This window comes from Trachypithecus francoisi, unplaced genomic scaffold (genome assembly GCF_009764315.1).
Source record: "Trachypithecus francoisi isolate TF-2019V2 unplaced genomic scaffold, Tfra_2.0 Lachesis_group7, whole genome shotgun sequence".
Taxonomy (NCBI): domain Eukaryota; kingdom Metazoa; phylum Chordata; class Mammalia; order Primates; family Cercopithecidae; genus Trachypithecus; species Trachypithecus francoisi.
Window position 1 is genome coordinate 78,945,586 of NW_022681472.1, and position 13,179 is coordinate 78,958,764.

At 41.0% G+C, this 13,179-nt stretch overlaps 1 protein-coding gene across 1 annotated transcript in view; it reads left to right on the forward strand.

Annotated features, from left to right (window-relative positions):
* The window catches only part of FER1L6 (fer-1 like family member 6), a 177,417-nt gene that overhangs the window by 68,419 nt on the left and 95,819 nt on the right, over positions 1–13,179 (forward strand). Inside the window, 2 exon segments of the mRNA XM_033202929.1 lie at positions 3,215–3,334; positions 5,398–5,550. Of these exon segments, the coding sequence (XP_033058820.1) occupies positions 3,215–3,334; positions 5,398–5,550 (273 nt within the window).

A 13,179-nucleotide genomic window follows, 5' to 3' on the forward strand; every position in this document is an offset into this window, starting at 1 on the left:
ATTATTTCAATATCTTTTTTAGTGGCCTAGGTCTCCCTCCTCATCTCTAGACCTGCATTCCCAGCTTCCTAGTGGGCATCTCCATGCTTATATCACCCCAAACTCTGTGTATCCTACTAAGCCCATCACCTTATCTCAACGTGTTCAACATCCTGCATTGGCACCACCAGCTAGACTGACTGCTCAAACAAGAAGGCTAAGCTTCAACATTGGCTCTTTATCTCTCACCTTAAGTAGCCATTTGAATACTAGGTCCTGTAGATTCTGCCTCTTAGTGACTCTGGAACGAACTCCACTTCTTCATCTTCAGAGTCACTGCCTAAACTGAGTTTCTTAGCATCTCTGTTCTATAGTATTGCAAAAGTCTTCCTCTAATCCATCTTCCATATCACAACCAGCATGATCTTTCTAAAACACAAGCCTGATTAGATCATTATTCAAAAAAATCATTGGATTCTCTCAATCATTCATAGGATAAAGTCTAAATCCCTTTTGCATGATATATTGGGCTGTTTAATGTCTGGCCCCAACCTAGCATCCCAGCCTTATCCCTCTTTAGTTTGTTCCCATGTATCTATGCTCTGACAATTTTGAATCCTCGAGTGATTATGTATATTCACATGTAACTGTTCCCTCTCTCTTCTTACTCTCTGATGAATTCTATTCACATTTTAAAATTCAGCTCAAATGTCATACTCTTCAGGTAACCAGCTTTGCCCCTGTCTAGTACCACAGTGCTTCATGCATTTTAATTATGTGCATGTATTGTTTTCACCTCACCAAACTGTCAATGTCTCGGGGAAATGAAGCATTATTTCTTCTCTCTGTCCCAGACCTGGGCTCCAAGCATAGTGCCTGGTAGATAACAGGTATGCATTTCTTCTAGTCAACATTAGCAGAGGCTTCCTACATGCCACACACTCCTCTAGATGCTGGGAACAAAGCTAGAAGAACTTGGTGCTTGTCCTTGAGGAATTTCTAGATTGAGTAGTTCATTCATTCCATAAACATTTATTTTTTATTTTATTTTATTTTTTTTTGAGATGGAGTCTCGCTCTGTCATTGCCCAGGCTGGAGTGCAATGGCCAGATCTCAGCTCACTGCAAGCTCCGCCTCCCGGGTTTATACCATTCTCCTGCCTCAGCCTCCCGAGTAGCTGGGACTACAGGTGCCCGCCACCTTGCCTGGCTAGTTTTTTTTTTTTTTTTTTTTTTAGTAGAGATGGGGTTTCACCGTGTTAGCCAGGATGGTCTCGATCTCCTGACCTCGTGATCTGCCCTTCTCGGCCTCCCAAAGTGCTGGGATTACAGGCTTGAGCCACTGCGCCCAGCCCATAAACATTTATTTAACACCTATGTGCCAGAAACTCTGTTAGACACTGAGCATACAATAAGGACAAGACAGAGGAGGTCCTTGTCCTACTGAAGTTTACACATTAATGGTTAAGATAGAAGATAGGTAAACAGAAAATACATAAAAATTATTATAGATTGTGATTCAAAAGGAAATTCTAAAAAACCACAGGGATCAGGAAAACATGGGGGCATATAATACAGTGGTGACATTTAAGTTGAGGCCTTAAAGATGAGAAGAAACCAGCCATGTAGAGACTAGGAAGAACATTTGAGCAAGAGGAAACACCAAGCATACCAGCTAATATGGTTTGGCTGTGTCTCCACCCAAATCTCATCTTGAACTCTCACATGTTGTGGGAGGGATCTGCTGGGAGGTAATTGAATCATGGGGGCAGGTCTTTCCCATGCTGTTGTCATGATAGTGAATAAGTCTCATGAGATCTGATGGTTTATAAAGGGTAGTTTCCCTGCACAAGCTCTCTTTCTTTGCCTGCCGCCATCCACGTAAGACGTGACTTGCTCCTCCTTGCCTTCTACCGTGATTTTCCCCATGAGGCCTCCCCAGCCATGCAGAACTGTGAGTTCTCCATTAAACCTCTTTCCTTTATAAATTACCCAGTCTCAGGTATGTCTTTATTAGCAGCATGAGAAAAGACTAATAGACCAGCTTTAGGATGGAGAAAGTTTGTCATGTTCTAGGGCTTCTGAGGACCAGTGTGCCTGAGGCACAGTGAGCGAGGAAGGAATATTATAAGATGAAACAGACAGTGGCAGGGCCAACTCACACAGGGCCTTAGAAGTCACTGTAAATGCTTTTTTCCTAAGCACATAAATGTGAGCTGAACAAATGAATCAAACACTTTTGGGTTTTCCAACCACTGACACTAAACTTTCTGGCAGCATTTCTCATATGATGTCTTCTTTGTCTGAAAGCAGCTACCATACCTCCGGGAAGAGGTGGTGAGTGCAGTGGTTAAGCACTGGACTCTGGATGCAGCTGGGAGTCAGCTCTGGCTCTGCCATTCAGTAGCTGCATTACTGCTTCCTCAGCTGTAAAATGGGAATAATAGAACCTACCTAATAAGGTTGTTATGAGGAGTAACAAAGGATGAATACGGTGGTTAGAATATTGCCTGGCACAGAGGAACATCTCAGTACACCTTAGGCTGCTATTATCATAGTTGTTGTTGTTAAATATCAGAAAGCCTCTGTTCTCACATGCTAATAAAGACATACCCAAGACTGGGTAATTATAAAGGAAAGAAGTTTAATTGATGCACAGTTCCACATGGCTAGGAGGCCATGGTGGCCTCCAGTCATGGTGGAAGGCAAGAAGGAGCAAATCATATATTACATGGTGGCAGGCAAGAGAAGTGCCAAGCAAAAGGGGGAAAAGCTTCTTATAAAACCATCAGATATCGTGAGAACCTTACTCACTATCACGAGAACAGCATGAGGGTAAACGCCTCCATGATTAAATTACCTCCCACCAGGTCCCTCCCATGATATGTGGGGATTATGGGAATTACAATTCAAGATGAAATTTGGGTGGGACACAGCCAAACCATATCAACTTAGATTCAGGTGCTGGTTAATAAGCCATGTGACTTTGATAAGCCTGTGGCCTTTCTGGACCTCAGCTTCTCATCTGTCAAGCGGAGGTGAGATGATATTACTGCCTCCATAATCCTGTGAAGTTTCCACTAAGGGGGCAGCATGCGTGGCGGCAGACCCTGGAACAGTCCACGTGAGTGGCTCAGTGTGGAGCTCACTAGGACCTTCAGGCCTTTTCAGCAACAGGATGCTGCTTGTTGTCCAGATCTCTAGAAAGACCTACACTGACTCTTGTCTTGTTTTAGGAAGCAATGTGCAAGGAGGCCAAGGGGATCATTCAGCAGCAGAAGAAAAAGTTACCTCTTGATGAAATGATTCATGAAGCCCAAAACTTTGTGGAAAAAATCCGCTTTCTTATTGACGAGGTAATTGACTCTAAAGGCAAACCTCATTTGGAAGGTTAGACTGAATGTCTTCCAAGGAGGTTTGAATAGTTGGTATGGGTGAAATATGAATCAATGTTTTTCTCCCCAGCCCTAGTGGGCTGCGCAGGTACTCCTAGTTTAGAGAAGAGATTTTTAAATTAAACCAAAAAAGTACAGCTTTATTGATTTTTTTTTTTTTTTTTAAACAAAACCTGAGCATTCAGCAAAATAAAAGGCACATTTGCTAATTGGCTCGGGTGAAGTCAACATACGCACAGGAACTTTGATAGGTGTTCAACTATAAAAGGATTTAAATTCATGCCCAGTAAAGGGCACAGCAGCTTCTCATTTTAAAGTTAGTTGTAAACAGTGTCTTCTGGTGACTTCTAGAATGACCTGTTTAAAAAGAGCCCTCATATTTGCATCTGTCAGATCCTGACATTCGTTCTTGAAGCCTGCAAATGTGTGGAAACTTCTAAAACAGGGTTTTTTTGTGTGTGGAAAGATTTCAGAGAGAGAGATTTACTGCTTCTGTTTTTCTTGAAAATTGCAGTTCTTATTGCAAATCAGTCTTTCCCTGGCGGCATGTTACTCGGTGAGACAAGCAGTCAGTAGACCTAGGAATTTGAATAAGCACTCAGAAGAGAGAAGGGATGCCCTCTTCGAGGATTAGTTACACCTGATCACTAGGGACTGGAAACACAGAGCGTCTGCTTCCAGTCCAGGAATGTCAAAGCCTTGTTTATAACAGTATACCTCTTTTTGTTTTGAGAGTTTTGTTTGTTCAGAAATGTGCATTTCAAACACCTACAACATAATGGGCCACTTGGCATGGAATTCTACTCTTCCTATCTTCATTAATTCAACTTTAAAGTCTAATTTCCTATGCAATTTAGCTGAGTTCCTGCTGAATAACCACTTAAAATGGAAATAAAATATTTTGCAATCATATTATAGGTACACAGTTCCTTGTAGAAATACTTGCCTAAGAGCAAGTAAAGTCATTCAAAGACATGCATAGATTTTTGTTTTTGTTGTTTCATTTGAATATTCTGAAAATGTTATCTGGCTCTGAGGAGTGCTTAAAACTAAATCATTATTACAAGATTGGAAAAAATCCATGGGAAGTTGTGCAAAAGTGTTTGTCCTGCAGATGGAGAAAAGTAGGCTACCAAAGACGCCAAATCACAGGTCCGACTTGCATGTTCTCATATGGGCAATTTGACATGTGGGTTTGTATGCACATTTTTTATTTTTTGAGATGGAGTCTCGCTGTGTTGCCCAGGCTGGAGTACAATGGCATGATCTTCGCTCACTGCAACCTCCTCCGCCTCCTGGGTTCAAGCGATTCTTCTGCCTCAGCCTCCTGACTAGCTGAAACTATAGGCGAGTGCCACTACCCCTGCCTAATTTTTGTATTTTTAGTAGAGACGTGGTTTCACCATATTGGCCAGGATGGTCTTGAACTCCTGACCTCATGATCCACACGCCTTGGCCTCCCAAAGTGCTGGGATTACAGGCGTGAGCCAGCACGCCCGGCTGTATGCACTTTTAGTTCATGACCTAAATAAGGCTTTCTCTTCTTTTTTTTTTTTTTTTTTTTTTGAGGCGGAGTCTCGCTCTGTCGCCCAGGCTGGAGTGCAGTGGCCGGATCTCAGCTCACTGCAAGCTCCGCCTCCCAGGTTTACGCCATTCTCCTGCCTCAGCCTCCCGAGTAGCTGGGACTACAGGCGCCCGCCACCGTGCCCGGCTAGTTTTTTGTATTTTTTAGTAGAGACGAGGTTTCACTGTGTTAGCCAGGATGGTCTCGATCTCCTGACCTCGTGATCCGCCCGTCTCGGCCTCCCAAAGTGCTGGGATTACAGGCTTGAGTCACCGCGCCCGGCCGGCAGGCTTTCTCTTCTCTAGGAAACTGCACTTAATTTGCCTGATGGCATAGATGTTTCAGTGCCTAGATGGTGTCAGTCACAGCATTTGTTTTGTCGAAGCGGGACTGTTTCAGGATAGCAGAACTCTGCAAGTGCATATGTTCAGTTCCCACCTTTCAAATCTCACTCCTACAGCCCCAGCACACTATCCCTGATGTTTTCATCTGGATGCTCAGCAACAACAGGAGAGTGGCCTACGCCCGCATTGCCTCCAAAGACCTCCTCTATTCCCCGGTCACGGGGCAGATGGGCAAACACTGTGGCAAGATCAAAACTCACTTCCTCAAAGTAAGTGTGCAGTATTTTAACTAAAAGAAGGGAGATTTCTGTTTCTCTAGGGTGGCTCAGACTTTCTAGTGTGTGTCCATGGCTCTCACCGTTCCCCAGTGCTTTCAAAGGTAGGAGGATGACTAGAACACCTTGGTGTTTCTTGGTTCAAATTACAATTCAGTAGACCACTTTTAGATGGAATTTTGTCAAAATTTTTAACTGTTACATCACCAGACACACGTAAGTTTCTTTTTTAATCTCATGGGTTACTTTAATTTTTACCTTTTTGATTGCTAGTATTAATAACAATTAACCTTAAGGTTTTTTGTTTTGTTTTGTTTTTGTTTTTTCCGAGATGATGGTGTCTTGCACTGTCACCAGGACTGGAGTGCAGTGGTGTGACCTCGGCTCACTGCAACCTCTGCCTCCTGGATTCAAGTGTTCTCCTGCCTCAGCCTTCCAAGGAGCTGAGATTACAGATTCCCGCCACCAAGCCCAGCTAATTTTTTGTATTTTTAGTAGAGATGGGGTTCCACTATGTTGGCCAGGCTGGTCTCAAATTCCTGACGTCGTGATCCGCCTGCCTCGGCCTCCCAAAGTGCTGGGATTACAAGCACGAGCCACTGTTCCTGGCCAATTTTTTGTTGTTGTTGTTGTTAATTTCAATAGCTTTAGGAGTACAAGTGGTTTGTGATTACATGGATAAGTTGAATAGTGGTGAAATCCAGAATTTCAGTGTGACTGTCACCTGAGTAGTGTACAGTGTATGAATAGGTAGTTTTTTGTCCCTCATCCCCATCCTACCCTCCCCCTTTCTGAGTTTTCAGTGTCCATTATACCACTCTGTATGACTTTTCATACCCATAGCGTAGTTCCTGCATGTAAGTGAGAACATACAGTATTTGGTTTTCCATTCTTGAGTTACTTAGAATACATAATGGCCTCCAGCTCTATTCAAGTTGCTGCAAAAGACATTATCTCATTCTTTTTTTTATGGCTGAATAGTATTCCATGGTGTATATATATATCACATTTTCTCAATCCAGTCATCAGGTGATGGATTAAGTCACTTAGGTTGTTGATTCCATATCTCTGCAATTTTGAATTGTGCTACAATAAACATATATGTGCTGGTGCCTTTTTGAACTTTTTCTTTGGGTAGATACCCAGCAGTGGGTAGTGGGCTTGCTGGTTTGAATAGTAGATCTACTTTTAGTTCTTTGAGAAATCTCTATACTGTTTTCCATAGAGATTGTGCTAATTTACAGTCCCATCAGCAGTACAAAAGCGTTCCTTTTTAGCTGCATCCATGCCAACATCTACTGTTTATTGACTTTTTAATAATGGCCATTCTGGCTGGGGTAATGTGGTATCTCAATCATTGTTTTAATTTGCATTTCCCTGATGATTAGTGATGTTGAGCATTTTTTTTTCATATGTTTCTTGGCCATTTGTATATCTTCTTTGAGGAGATATTTATTCATGTCTTTTACCCACTTTTTAATGGAATTATTTATTTTTTTCATGTTGATTTGTTTGAGTTCCTTGTAGATTCTGGATATTAGTCCTTTACAGGATGCATAATTTGCAAATCTTTCCTCCCATTCTGTAGGTTTCTGTTTACTCTGATGGTTCTTTGGCTGTGCAGAAGCTTTTTAGTTTAATTAGGTACCATTTATTCTTGTTTTTGTTGCATTTGTTTTTGGTGTCTTAAGTCATAAATTCTTTGCCAGAAGAGTTTTTTTCTAGGTTTTCTTCTAGAGGTTTTATGGTTTCAGGTCTCAGATTTAAGGCTTTAATCCATCTTGAGTTAATTTTTTGTATCTGGTGAGAAATAGAGATCCAGGTTCATTCTTCTACATGTGGCTATCTCGTTTCCCCAGTACCATTTATTGATAAGGCATCGTTTCTCCAATTTGCGTTGTTGTATGCTTTGCTGAAGATCTATTGGTTATAAATATTTGACTTAATTTCTAGGTTCTCTATTCTATTCCACTGGCCTATATATCTACTTATATACCAGTACCATGTTGTTTTGGTAACTATAGCCTTGTATAATTTGAAGTTAGGTAATGTGATGCCTCCAGATTTGTTCTTTTCGCTTAGGATTGCTTTGGCAATTTGAGCTCTTTTTTGGCTCCATATGAATTTTAGGATAGTTTTTTCTAATTCTGTAAAAACTGATGTTGGTATTTTGATACCAAGGGCATTGAATCTGTTGATTGTTTGGGGCAGTATGTTTATTTTCATGATATTGATTCTTCCAATCCATGAGTGTCGGAGGTATTTGCATTTGTTTGTGTCATCTATGATTTCTTAGAATAAACGTTTTTCTATCAGTTTCCTCACTACCTTCTCACTTGTGTAATTTGTCCATGGCATCTTCTCACATGAGTTAATCTGTATTTTAAAATAGCTTCAAAGAAAACTATAAGAAGGACAGAACAGCTAGTTCAGGATTCCTTGTGACTTTAAGTTGTAAAAATATAAAATTTTCAGCTTGGGGGTCCCTTACCCTTCATCAGGACAGAGTCCCCTGATGCCTTCTGGGTTGGCCCTTAAAGACATGTATCTCTGGACAGATTCTACTGTTTCTAACTCAAGATTTGAGCTTTGCTTGGAGGCCCTGGGTATTTTACCTCCACTACAAATACATTTTTATCCCAGTAAGTAGAAATGAATGAATAAGAGGAAAATGTATCCACAGTCTTTACCCCCACCAGCAACTGACAAGAGTACAAGTTGACTGATTAACTTTTCCTAACCCATAGCTGACTGTCCTCCCATTATCAGTTCTGGTTTCTTTCTATATAATAATCATTCCTTTACTAACTCAAGGAGGGAGAAAAGGTTCAAAAGCATGCCATAGAGGAACAGGTAAAGAGATAGCAATTCTTAGCTGAGAAGATTTGACAGCATGAGGAAGTAGTTTCAGTATTTTGGGGGCTAGTACATAGATGGAGGGGAGGTATAGGGGAGAGAGGGACCCAGCAGGTAAAAATCAGGCCCTACAAAGACATTACAGGGAAATAGTTTCCTAAATGGAAGTCCATAATGCATTCCTCATCCTTAGAGGTGTTAGCATACCCTAGGCAACTATTTGATATAAACATGGCAGCAGGCAGCTAAATTAAATAGCCTCTAAGTGCTGTCCAGTCTCAAGAGTTTACTGTAGATGTGATTGTTAAATGTTGCAGACAGAAGGGCCCTATTATTAAGCGTGAGAGGCAGTGTGGGATAATGGTTTAAAGCATGGGTTTTGAAATAAGGTGAATTTGGGCTAGAATTTGTATGAGATCACTAGGGCTACTGTAACAAAGTAGCATAAACTGGCTTAAATAACAGAAATGTATTATCTCATGGTTCTAAAGGTTAGAAGTCCTAGGTCAAGGTGTTGGCAGGGCCATATTCCCTTGAAGGTGTTAGGGAAGAACATGTTCCAGGCCTCTCTTCTAGCTTCTGGTTGGTTGCACGGCTTTTACTAGAATGGTGCCAATCTCCATATGACATTCTTCCTCTGTGTCTGTCCCTTCATCTGACAATCTTTTTATGACTCCAGTCATATGGGATTAGGGACCTACCCTACTGCAGTACAATGTAATTTTAACTAATTATATCTACATTGACCCTATTTCCAAATAAGGTCATATTTTGGGTTTTGGGGATTAGAACTTCAACATATAAATTTTGTGGTACCACAATTCAGCCCATAACAGAATTCCAGGGCCAATATATACTAGTTGTATGACCTTGGGCAATTTAATATTCTTCAACCTTCAAATGGATGAAAAATGTTCATCCTATTTTTCGTTCATTAAATGGAGATTATTGTGAGGAACAAGTGAATAAATGCTAGTAAAGAACACAGAGTTGTGCCTCACAGAATAATCACTCAATAAATGCTAGCATTCGAGCAACTAGACATCCACATTCCCAGAGGACATTGCTGTAATTGTGTCCCCCTCATATCCAGCGAGTTGTTTGAAGCTCTCTGTGTTATTTTCTGTCATGTATGTAAAATGATTTTGTTTTAGAGACAGCATCTTACTCTGTTGCCAAGTCTGAGGTGCAGTAATAAAATCACAGCTCACTGCAGCCTTGAACTTCTAGGCTCAAGCAATCCTCTCACCTCAGCCTCCTGAATAGCTAGGTCTACAGGCATGTGCCACCACATCTGGCTAATTTTTATTTCTCATAGAGATGGGATCTTACTAAGTAACCAGGCTTATCTCAGACTCCTGGCCTCAAGTGATTCCTCTGCCTTCCTTGGCCTCCCAAAGCACTGAGATTACAGATATGAGCCATTGTGCCTGGCCTAAAATGGCTTTTAAACCCACTCCAATAAAACTATAACTGAAAAACAAAGTTTTTCACCCAAGTCATTAACCACAATTATCAAGAATTTTCTTTAACTTTCTCCATTCAAAGAATGTTAAGGAGGCAAGAAATATTTATCTTAAAAATAGCAAATCACTTCAGAAGGCCCTGTGCTAAAAATACTAGAAAGGTGGTATAAAGTTACTCACTTCTAAATATTTTGATGTATCCTGGCACTATTTAAAATTAGAACAAAGAACAGCTGTCAAAGTCAGAGGTTAGAAGAGATGAAAAGGCAGAACTTTTGCCCTGGAGCATTCATCATCTGAATATTATCTTCTTCTGTAGGCCTTAGCTTATTTATTTGTGTTAATTCCTTTTGCCATTGGAATTGCTCTGGGCGGTAGCTTTCTGGATCTTGTTGAATCCAATCACATGAACTTGATAAAATATCTTGATAAGATGATTCAGCAAGACCATTTTCATTTCTGTTTTGATTTTCACTCCTGACTTTAAGTCCCTTCTCACCCACCATCTCTCTTTATGCCCCTTTCTCTTCACTGAATGGGCAAGACCAGAAAAAACAAAGGCAGCAACAGGGACACTGAGTATTTCCTCACCTGCCACTCACTCCAAGTTTTTAGCTGGGAAATAGGAAGTGAAGGTGGGCGGGGGCTGCAGGGGAACAGAATATAAATCTCTCAACTCTCTAAGCTAAAGTTTCCTCAAGCTTTATTCTGTGGAGCTGCTGTTCTTTGAGTGGCTCTGTAAATGTTCCATGTTCAAATGCTTTTAAGAAGTTGCAGTTGTAACCTTGGAAACTCTTGCAGTTTCACAGTGCCCATTAACCAGTGGAAGGTTCCAAGAAGTCCTGCAGTTGGGAAACATCTTTAACTTTTTTATATTTTATTGTACTTTAAGTTCCGGGATACATGTGCACAATGTACAGAGTCATTACATAGATTAACGTGGGCCATGGTGGTTTGCTGCACCTATCGACCTGTCACCTAGGTTTTAAGCCCTGCATGCGTTAGGTATTCTAATGGCCTCCCTCCCCTTGTTCCCCACTTCCTGACAGGCCTTGGTGTGTGATGTTCTCCTCCCTGTGTCCATGTGTTCTCATTGTTCAACTCCCACTTATGAATGAGAACATGCAGTGTTTGGTTTTCTGTTCCTGTGTTAGCTTGCTGAGAATGATGGCTTCCAGCTTCATCCATGCCCCTGCAAAGGACATGATCTCATTCTTTTTTATGGCTGCATAGTATTCCATGGTGTATATGTGCCACATTTTCTTTATCCAGTCTATCATTGATGGGCATTTGGGTTGGTTCCGTGTCTTTACTATTGTGAACAGTGCTGCAGTAAACATACGTGTGCATACCTCTTTATAGTAGAATGATTTATAATCCTTTGGGTATATAGCCAGTAGTGGGATTGCTGGGTCAAATGGCACTTCTGGTTCTAGATCCTTGAGGAATCACGACACTGTCTTCCACAATGGTTGAACTAATTTACACTTCCACCAACAGTGTTCCTATTTCTCCACAGCCTTGCCAGCATCTGTTGTTTCTTGACTTTTTTATAATTGCCTTTCTGGCTGGTGTGAGATGGTATCTCATTGTGGTTTTGAATTTTAAAGTTCAGTGATGTTAAGTTTTTTCGTGTTTGTTGACTGTATAAATGTCTTATTTTGAGAAGTGTCTGTTTATGTCATTTGCCCACTTCTTAATGGGGTTGTTTTTTTCTTGTAAATTTAAGTTATTTGTAAGTTCTGGATATTAGACCTTTGTCAGATGGGTAGAATGTAAAAATTTTATCCCATTCTGTAGATTACCCGTTCGCTCTGATAGTTTCTTTCGCTTTGTAGAAGCTCTTTAGTTTAATTAGACCTCATTTATCAATTTCTGCATTGGTTGCAGTTGCTTTTGGCGATTTCATCATAAAATATTTGCTCATGCCTATGACCTGAATGGTATTGCCTAGATTTTCCTCTAGGGCTTTTATGGTTTGGGTTTTACATTTAAGTCTTTAATCCATCTTGAGTTAATTTTTGTATAAGGTTTAAGGAAGGAGTCCAGTTTCAGTTTTCTGCATATGGCTAGCCAGTTTTCCCAGCACCATATATTAAATAGGCAATTCTTTCCCCATTGCTTGTTTTTATCAGGTTTATCAAAGATCGGATGGTTGTAGATGTGTGGTGTTATTTCTGAGGTCTCTATTCTGTTCCATTGGTCTATATGTCTGTTTTGGTACCAGTACCAAGTGAAACATCTTTAACTTTTTAAGCCCACATTTGTCAAGCTTATGCATCCAAAATAGCTATTTGTAAGTTTTAGGAAACTTCTCTTCCTGTCTTGGGAACTATTAATACAGAGGAAACAAAGTGCCTCATCTGTAGTCACGTGGCCAAGTAATGATCAGTAACAGCAATGAAGGTTTTGTGGTCCTGGGTTGCATGATCTTTCTTTTTCTCTAATTTAAACATATTCGCAATGCTACTAAAAATGATGGACCAGAATTTGCAGAACTCAGCCTCACACACCACTCAAAAGTTTAGGATCCTCTCCTTTTAGTCTTATCCCCACCGTGCTCCTGAGGGCTGGAAATGTGGAAATGGAAATTTGTCACCAAAATGAAACCTTTCCTAAGGAAGGAGCTAGATGCTCTCAGAGCCCAGAGGGTGGCACTCAACCTTCCTCTTCTCCTTAAGTTAGCTCTGTGCTGAGTCCACTCCTTCTCACTCCCTTTGCCGTCCCCTATCCTACCTTCTCTCCACAACAGGGAGTCCATCTCCTGTTCTCCAGGTTCCAGCTTTCCATCTAGCTTTTCCTAGGATGCAGCAGGAAGTGATGGCTAAAAAGCACCTTTCTCTGTCCTGCCACAGAGTAAAACCTCTACCACATAAACAAACCTCACTCTCGCTAATACTGACCAACTCTAACATAGTTCATGTGAGTTACTACCTGTCTCTCTCTTTTCTCTCACTTGCCAAGCTTCCTCTTCCTTTTGAGCTGGTTGTCTTGCACCAGGACCCCATGGGAAGTGGGGGAGGCACAGGGGAGACTGAGCCTTTAGCATTTTGTCGCATGCAATATTTATATATGAATGATCACAGCTTCTTGATATATTTTTGCATTCTTAATTGTTTTTCTCTGCTGTATTTTCTTTTTTCCTACCTTTCCATGCTATTCTCAAAGGGAAATACCTGGCTGTGGTTGGTCAGGGGCACATGACAGAGGAAGGAGAGTGGGGAAGCAGGTGTAGGAGCCAAGGGAGAGCTTTCCCTTGTTACTCTGAAGCTTTGCTGAAAAATCAATTCACAAACGGTAG